The sequence below is a fragment of the Melanotaenia boesemani genome, chromosome 13 (assembly GCF_017639745.1).
Source record: "Melanotaenia boesemani isolate fMelBoe1 chromosome 13, fMelBoe1.pri, whole genome shotgun sequence".
Taxonomy (NCBI): Eukaryota; Metazoa; Chordata; class Actinopteri; order Atheriniformes; family Melanotaeniidae; genus Melanotaenia; species Melanotaenia boesemani.
The window spans coordinates 29649206-29658786 of NC_055694.1; the positions used below are offsets into that span (position 1 = coordinate 29649206).

Genomic DNA, 9581 nt, shown 5'->3' on the forward strand with positions numbered 1-9581 from the left:
TCCTACACAGAAGATGCCAAAAGAAGCCAGCACAGTTCCCCTATTATTAATCATTTTCTTTTTTTCTTCTTCTTCTTTTTTCCTTTGACTGTTTTATAATGCACGCTTATCGTATGACTGCAGAACACACACCAGTCTTTTCAATAAATTAATGTCATGAAAACAACACCCCAACGGAGGCGGTGTTGAGTTTAATTCAAAATCTTGTGCTGGGAAAGTGGTTCAACATCAGACTAGCAGGCCTACAGCCAAATTTATTTTCATCCTGAACACACAGCTCAGGGGACCCTTTAATTATCCAGAGCCCTCAAAATCTCTTAAAGTACTCGGACACCATCCAACTATAATGTTGCTGCCAGAAACAGTCAAATGTTAACTAAACAGAGCAGCCTGCCTTACAAATCATTTAAACCCCATATTTAGGGACAATACAATGCTGTAGTAGGACATTTTATTTTATTTATTTTTTTTATTAAAAAAAAAATATATATATATATATAAAATTTAGCCCTGCGACAGACTGGTGACCTGTCCAGGGTGTACCCTGCCTCTCACCTGTTAAAATGCTGGGATAGGCTCCAGCTCACCCGCGACCCGAAATGGAATAAGCGGTCAAGATAATGGATGGATGGATGGATATAAAATTTATATAAAATAAAATATAATACATAAAAAGTATATATACAAATCTGTGTTTTTAACTTAAAATATTTAATAAAAATACTTAATGTAATACAACATTATTTAATTTTTATTTATTTACTCTACTTGGTTAAAAAGATAGTTTAGAAAATATTTAAATGAAACATTTTGGTAAATAAAAATATTTTATAGAAATTGTGATGTTGCAGTATTGCTTTTGCAAGTGCAGTAGTAAGACTTCATTTTTGTTTATTTTTAATTTGTTAAAAATAATTTAGATATATTTAAATAATTTTTAAAAAATGTAGAAAATGTTTAAATACAAAAGTTGAATTTAGTAAAAAGACTTGGGAAATTATAATTTTTTTTAGTTGGACTTTTATATTTAATTTTCCTTTTTTGATTTGTTAAAAATATTTTTGTTTTTTAAATGTTTTGATTTAAATAAAAATGAAAGTTTGTAAATATTTAATGAATCAAAACCAAAATGCATTATGGGAGAATTTTTCTAACTTGAGAGAAAATAATATCTTTGTGTTGTTTACATGTTCTTCCTGGGTATATGTGTGTGTGTTTTTAGCTGTTCTGTCCTCCTCCAACAGTCCACAACCAGTGTGAGCTCTTGTTTGTCTGGTTTGGCTCCGTGGACTGGTAACATGTTCAGCGTGTACTGGCAGCTGGTTTGGGCTCCAGTCTCCCAGCAACCCTATAGGGATAAAGTGGGTGTCATAAATGAATAATAAAACATTTTGGAGCCAGCAGCTGGCTGTTATCCACGGTATGTTTACCAGCTCGTCTGCATCAGCCTAATGTCCATCTACATTATCTGAAGAAAAGAAAAATTATTTACATTTTTCAGGTGATTTGTGACCTCACTGGTTCACATTTTACAAAGCATGATTCCTATTTTGTAAACTGTCAGGCTACCTTTCACATTCAAAGCAAATTTAAAGAGTTTATACATATATATATATATATATATATATATATATATATATATATATATATATATAGTTGTTAATTAAAATATTTTGCTGCCTTTTGTTTTAATCACTTTTACTGATTTGTTTATAATGGAAATAAATTGTTGTAAGATTTGCAGGAAATAGTTTGACACTGTGGGACGAAGATTTCTGTTCAGAACCCAAAGACACAAAAACCTTGATTTAATTTGAGTCATTATTTTTGCAGATTAATCCAAAATCCCATGAGGATAATTTCAAGGACTGTCCTTGAAATGAAGGATGCACTGGGCTCCTCTTTACCCTCCATTTAGAATATCTGATTGTTGTTATTAAATTGGGTTTCTCTTCTTCTTTCTCAGCAGGTGCTCCTGGTTTATGCTGGTTGTTGAACCATCTTTCATGTCCTCTCCACCCCTAACTGGTCCAGGCAGATGGCCGATCTTCCTGGTTCAGGTTCTGATGGCAGTTTTCCGTCCTGGTTCAGGTTCTGATGGAGGATTTCCTTTCAGGTTTAGGTGGCAGTTTTCCTCTCCACTGTCTCCTCTGCTCATAATGGAGGATTGAATCAAAGAGATTTGCTTCAATAGCTAGGTAGTTACTTTATGGACTGGTGTTATAAACTGGACTAATATGGATCATATAAAGAATTGGTTTTAACTGGATTATGATGTAAATGTGATATCATGAATTGGTGTTGTATAAATGAGCTGAATTGTTTTTACTTTTCAGTGTCCCAACTTTTTAGGAATTGGGTTGATATTCCTGTTAAGAAGAGAATGAAAAAAAAAACATTATTCCAGAACTACAGGATGTGAATGCTGCTCCCTTCACAGGATTTGTGAGATCTCTGAACCCATGAATCCACCTTGAGAAGGCTTTGGACAGATGCAATAATGTTAAAAAAAACACAAAAAACTTCCCTGCAGGTTGCAACATACGCCATTTTCTGCTAACCACATCATCCACAGCACAAGACAGAAATAGGACTTTGAGTATTTCATCTTTACTTCAACTTCACTATAAACAACAAATATCCTGCAACACAAATACAGCTTATGGTCACAGACATGGCTGGAATAAAAATATAAAAGAATCAACTCGTGCTCTTCAGTTACTTTTGGGGCTAGCGCAAGAAAACAGATGAAACATTATGCATATTTTATATTCTGTACATGGCTTGGTGTGTAATTTGGCAAAGCAGATGTTTCTAAAGTTTTACTCCACATGCAACTCCTGTGATCAGTTATTAAGACTGGGTGATGAAACACAGGCAAAAAACAAATAAAATAAATAAAACATAAGGCAGATAACCCACATGTACAAGATTCAAGCCAGAAAAAAAACTGACAAAACAACAGCTTTAAAAAAAACAAAACATTCTGACAGCTAATAATCAGCTGAACTGAACTTTATCTCTACGTTTATTATTTCTGCCTCCTTTCAGTCTGTAAAAGCAGCCCTGGTCAGATCTGCAACATAAGTCAGATAATTCATACAGTTTAAGGCAAAGTTTTAGATGGTCACAAACACAAAAACTGTCTGTTTTCAGCTGAACTGTGGGGTTGTATACTCCACAGTTCAGCTGAAGCTAATATGAGCAGTTAGCTGCTTCCAATAGCTGATTTCATGGAGTAAGTTCAAAAGTTTTTGTGTTAACCTGCAGCTCAGAGCTTATAACATAAAAAACAGCACATTTCTCATGTATTAAAAACAGACACCAGGTTAATCTGACTGGCCCCTATAAAGCTGAAGCTGAACAATCTTATGTTAGAAGCATAGTGAGAAAGTTTTCTGTGGATTTTTGGAGGATTTAAGCAAGACAAACCTGTTGAAGTCAACATATGACCATTGAACACCAGAAATAATACACCCAGAGAACGCAACAATCATGGCTGAACATGCACAGTCCAAATCCTCTACCAGAGAGCCTGGAGCTGCTGCGGACCTCTGACTAAACGTTGGGTTACTGACTGAGTCGTGCTGAGTTAGTAACATAAATAAAGTAGAATATTGGCAACTTGCCCTCTAAGTCTACATGTTTCAGATGAAACAGAAGATGTCCCGTCAGTGATGGGAGTGTGTGTGCATCAGTAACAGTAATAAAGTTGAGAGCGCAGACCCCTGAAGGTGTCGTCATCCTTTCCGCTGGCCTGCTCGCCCTCAAACAGCGTGGAGTCTGGAAGCTCCACGCCCTCTAGTGGATCAGGTTGGCAGAACTCCACCAGAAATTCCTCCTCACAGTCCAGCAGCAGTCGAGACCACGCGCTCATGTCCAGCCGTCCGGCAGCGCCGCCGTATTCCTGCGGTAAAACCGATGGCGGGATGTTCCGGTGTAGAGAGCGCAGATCTGAGCCGTGGAGGATGTACTGTCCAAAGAGAGGGGACAGAGATGGGCTCACAGACGATTAAAATGGTAAATGGTCTGTATGTATAAAGCACTTTACTGTACCTGGAATGATACCCAAAACACTTTACATTATACATCACATTCACACACTCATTCACACACACATCCCATTCACACACACATTCACACACTGATGGCGGAAGCTGCCATGCAAGGCGCTCAACCACAAACCATCAGGAGCAATTTGGGGTTCGGTGCCTTGCTCAGGGACACCTCGACATGAGCTCGACAGGCGGAGGATTGAGCCAGCAACCCTCAGGCTACACGACCACTCTACCCACTGAGCCACGCCGCCCCATTTAACCCTAAAATGGATTTAACTCTTGTCATTCTCTCAGGTCTTGGCTTTCAGGAGAAAAGAATATTGGCATTAAAACAAACACACAACAGCTGCAACTTCTATATTTACACCTTTTCCTCATTTACAATTATTTATGCTAATATTTACCCACTATCGTCACCTTTTCTGCACAGTACTGTCAGCGTGACACATAAGGGAATATTTCTACAGATTTTTCCAAGATGACCTGGTGGAAATCAAAATGGAGTCTTTCAGGACTCTGAATGAAACAGAAGCTGCTTTTTGTTAGTTTCTAAGGCTCCACTGTGTCAGTGTTGTGTTTGTAAGACGTTTCCAACGGCCCCAAAGTCATGGAAAATAAATAAGTAGTTTGCAGGTTCAAGTCAACACAAAGCAAGCAAAGATGGTTCGAATGAATTCCTTTGAAAAACTAAAGATGTCAGTCTGAGAATAAAATAAAGGAAATGGCTGAGAATCAGAAAATTTAAGGACAATACTTACCCTCTCTGCCATCTTCTCCTTCAGGAACGGCTTGATTATAGCAAAGATGCCTTTGAAAATCCTGGGCTCGTTGATTATGTTAACAGCCTTGATTCTGATTGGAAAGCCATCCTGGGAACCAGAAAACCTGCATTCAGAACTCACACAGCTTCATTTGTTTTAAAGTGGATATTACTATTACACATTATTACAGTTACTGCTGTACATGAAATGAATGCGTCACACAACTTATGACATTCCAGAGAAATGTTCCAGAGATGTTCTGGGCTGATAAAATCTCTGGAAATGACAAACCAGCAAACAACAGTATTACATGTGGGTTGCTCCTTCGCCCTCCTCCTATACAGATCCTTCTACATTACTGTCAATGTATGGTAAAGCAAACAGTCACTTCACAGCCTTATTTCTGCATCACGGCCTGCCTACAGTGCAAAGCGACGGCTCCTCTTCAGCCCTCCTTTTATACATCTTCACATTACAAACCTTGGTTGAACATCATATTTACATAATTTCTGTTTATGATGTAAATGTTTATATTTTATCCTGTGTTGTTTGTAAAATAGTTATATTATCTTAACTGGCCGTTGTCTGAGGTTTCTTGTGTCCTAAGGTCAATTCAAAACCACTCAGAGTAGCACGTGTGACCGATTTATTTAATAAGCTATATCATTTTTTCCCCTACATAATTAGAGGGTGGTGCCCTGAGGTTTATGTTTTTATTCTGTATTTAAGCTACACTGTGGGGGAAAAACAGTCAGGAAGAAACTGTGTGGTACAGCTGCTGTATCTACATTAGGGATCATGGCGTCTCACCTGGAGGATGCTCACAACTTTTTTGGCCAGAAATGGGCCTGGGTTGGATGCTTGCGACATGCCCACTCCAGTGTAGTCAGCCAAGATGACAATACCGTTCACCTGCGTTTCTTCTGGCTGGATCAGCTTCTCCAGAGTCAGATACATGGCCCTCACATTGTCAACAAATGGATAATCGTTTGGTTTCCATTTCCCTGCAGAAGTAATTTCACATGAGCAGGAAAGCTCACTTTGCAGAACTAAACATCTGAGTTTTTCAGAATGAGCTCACAGGTTGAATTCTACTGAATAATGACACATTATAACCCATCTGTCCTCCTCAGGCATTTTTCTCAGATTTTCTTTTTATTTCTTATTTGATGATCATTTTGGCTGCGTTACAGCTAGTGGTAAGAATTTCTGCAAATACTCTTTTTGGTAAAATTTTACCAAAAAGTCTTGTGGTAGAAAAAGTCCAGTCTTTTTCTATCACATGCCTTAAATACTCTTGCATTCATTTTTTTTTTTCATTTTTTATTTTTTCATGTAGTATCCAATACTCCCTCTGGTGACCTTTGTGGCCAAAAATGCCCCATTGACTTTTGCTAAAACTACATATTTTAATTTCATTATCATTCCAGTTTAAAAGCATTCAGCATTTTATTTGGAAGAAAAGTCCTGATATTTTTACTAGAATCTACCAGATTCAACTGGTGTCCTAGTATAGACAAATGCAAGAAGTTCTGGGGCCTCATTTATAAAACTGTGTGCAGCAAAGCAAACTACAGTTGGCGTCTGCGGCGCAAAAAGGGAATGCGGCGCACTTCTACTTTCAGATTTATCAAAGCGTGCGCACGCACGTCCTACGCCTGTTTCCTTTTATAAATCAGAATCAAGTCTAAAGCGGGCGCACATGAGGGGACGCCTTGCCACGCCCACATGGTGGCTATAAAAGGTCAGGTGAGCGGCTATGGTACATATTCATCACACCATTGACATGATGGCTCAGGAGGGAAAAAGCGGGAAGAAGTGGAATTTTTCAGGGTGTGAGACAGAGATCCTGATGGACCATGTTGACATACATAAAAATGTTTAATTGGTGGGCACGGCGTGGGCATTACTTGAGTCAGAAAGGTAGAATAGTGGCAGCAGGCGACAGATGCCGTCATTGCTGTGTCAAAAGGGAAGACATGCCAGAGGCATCGAAATGTGCAGCTGGATATCTCAGGCATCCATCTACCATGCAGGAGATCGAAGTTCGAATCCCACAGGGGTGAACAGTAACACCTTCCAGCTGGGTCCTTAGGCAAGACGCTACAGCCCACAGTAAATCGTTTTGGAGAAAAGCGTCTGCTAAATGACAGTAATGATGCTGGTAATGTAGTCTTTTGTTTTGATGTATACAACAATTACAAAAGGATTGTGTAAGAATAAATAAATAAAATTTGTTTTCATAAGCGTTGCATCACTTGTAGACGATCCAGTCTGTCCCATTCTGCTGGATCTCAGAATAAATGACCAAAGCTTACTTTTCACATTTTCTTTTACTGACCGGTAAATGTTGGCGGCAGACTCTCCACCTCTTTATTTCCTTGATTTTATTCTGTACTGTTGGTGTCGCAGTTTCCCATTTTTCCCATATTTTGTGTGTACGCCATGGTCAGAGTTTGCATGGAGGTAGGAACACTCTCCCGCCATTATTGGTTTTTATACACCTCCAAAAGTTGACTATATTCGGCATACGCTGGTTTTTGTACCTACGGTAGCTTTGTAAATGACGCCCTTGGTATTTTTGCCAGTAACAAATTTTTGGCCATGAAGTTAACCAGTGGAAGTATGTGATACTATAAAAAAATACTGATGATATCAAATCAATTTAGCTGCTAAATTTTGATGTCCAAGATTCTAATCATTACCAAAGACCCTTCCCACTGATATGCATTATGGAGTTTTGTATGTTTTTTTTTTAACAATAATTCAAATGATCAAACTGGAATTTAAAGTATTAAAATCCTAAAAATGTTTGAATGTTTGGTGCTTTTGAGCATTTCTTGTGGGTGGAAATTTTTGCCTCAAAGGTTCCCAGGAGATGAAAATTTGAGGAGGAAAGACAGGTTAAGATTGAAGCAGAAACCAACCCGGCCGGAGACAGAGGATGTATCTCCCGTTGGGGTCTGGCCGTGGTAGAACTGTGAGGAATCCCAGGTCCAGGACGTGCTTTACCGTGGACGGCTTTAGGTCCTGGAACACCTCGGGCCAGGTCTTACGACCTGCGTGATAGTTGAGCAGCAGCTGGAGGGCACGGTCGTAGTCAAACTTCCTGGCCCGAAGGAAGCGCAGCAGGAAGGCATCATCCAGTCGGGTTCTGAGATTGGGCTGTTCCTGGAGAGTCAAATAAAAATGAAGAAAAACATTAAATTCTCCTTTATTTTACTTTTAAAAGTTATTATTTTTTCATAATAAAGATAAATAAGTGAATATTTATCTGTAGCTTTTATAAATGGATGGAGCACTGTCAGTGAACATGTTATATATGATGGATTCAGACAGCCCATTTTCTATTAGTCCATACAAACTACTAAACTATAAGTACAAGTTATTGTCAGTTGAATCTTACTATCCCAGTTGCTCATTTTGATATTAAAGCACAATTCAAAACCTTAAGAATCATGTCTCTGAGTGCTTGGACATCTCTAAGACGCCACTCGGGTTTCTCCTGGAGCTCCTCCCGTGCTTTGGCCTCCAGTTCTGGGGTCAGGGTGCAGGAATACATGGGTGGAGGGGGTCCAGGGAACCAGCTGTGTGCATCTGCTGCAGGCTCTGCTGAAGGACGACTGAGACTGACATATTCATACTGATGGGCCATGGACTGGCTGGATAAGGCTGTTCAGAAAGAAAGATGTGAGAAGATGCTGTGAAAACACTCAAAACAGACAGACTCAGCTCTGAACTGGCCCGCCACCATCCGAGGAATCAATTTTAAATCATAGAAACAAGAACTCAGACTTTTTAAAGTTAAACATTGCAGTAAAACATTGGAGAGAGAAAAGTCCAAAATAGAAATCAGGCGTTCAAATATACTACTGGTCAATTTTGACACGAATCAAATTCTCATAACAAGCAGCCAGTCTATATGAAACTAATTATTTGATATTTTGTCATAAAATGAAATTCTGCATGATAAAATGTAAATTAAATGTTGCTAAATGAAAATTGTACTACATAAGTAGCTAAAAATCAAAACAATGAGTGTTGGAGTGATTTTATTTGCGATACGTTCAATACCTGCGCAGTTTGCATCGTTTACATATTTTTAAATTCAACTAAACCACAGACAGTCGAAATAAAACACTCTTAGACACACGAACTAAACAGCTTCGATTGTTTGTTTTTATTTTTATTTTTACGTGCAGAAACACCATTAACAGTAGATGGAGTTCGGTAATGAATCGGAGCCCGAGACGTCTCGGCTAACCTGACCCTGAATACAGTCAATGCGACAGAACCTGGCTCAGACTAATGACTGAAAACTAACACAAAATACCTTTAATATTAACCTTCTATAAATGTCAGTAATGAGCACGCGATGGTCAGAGATCAAGAGTCTCAGGAATAGAAGCAACGGCTCAAAACAACAAACCAGTGTATCAAAAATCACAACCGACCTGTCTGAAAAATCCCTTTTCCGGGTAGAGATATTACTGGTCGATCTGTACCACGTGACGCTTTGCTGACGTGCCGTCGAAATTGACGTGCTAGCTTCCATGTGCATCAGAAACTAGAATATGTCACTTTGTCACATACATATTTTGACATGTAATGAAAAAAAGAGAACAAATCCGCTGATTTTACAACAGTCATTATTTTTCTAAAGAGTTATTCTAAAATTGTGCTTGACTGACTTTGACAAACTCACGTAGCATGATTTCGTTGACGTAAACAGAGGGTTAGATTTAATTTCTCCGACAGAATT

General features: G+C 38.6%; 1 protein-coding gene across 2 annotated transcripts; it reads right to left on the reverse strand.

The window, feature by feature from the left end:
- Positions 1-2588: 2588 nt before the first annotated feature.
- Positions 2589-9355, reverse strand: ttpal (tocopherol (alpha) transfer protein-like). Of its 2 annotated transcripts, none has more exons than XM_042003734.1 (6): positions 9274-9355; positions 8268-8491; positions 7747-7990; positions 5630-5823; positions 4817-4927; positions 2589-3973 (listed from the first exon to the last, which is right to left on the reverse strand). In XM_042003734.1, exons 2-6 carry the CDS (start codon positions 8472-8474, stop codon positions 3695-3697), a joined length of 1035 nt encoding a protein of 344 aa, XP_041859668.1. In that variant the 5' UTR covers positions 8475-8491; positions 9274-9355; the 3' UTR covers positions 2589-3694. The 2 variants fall into 2 exon arrangements, with proteins under 2 accessions (XP_041859668.1, XP_041859667.1); XM_042003733.1 differs by lacking the exon at positions 9274-9355 and adding an exon at positions 9153-9266.
- Between the last annotated feature and the right edge of the window lie 226 nt (positions 9356-9581).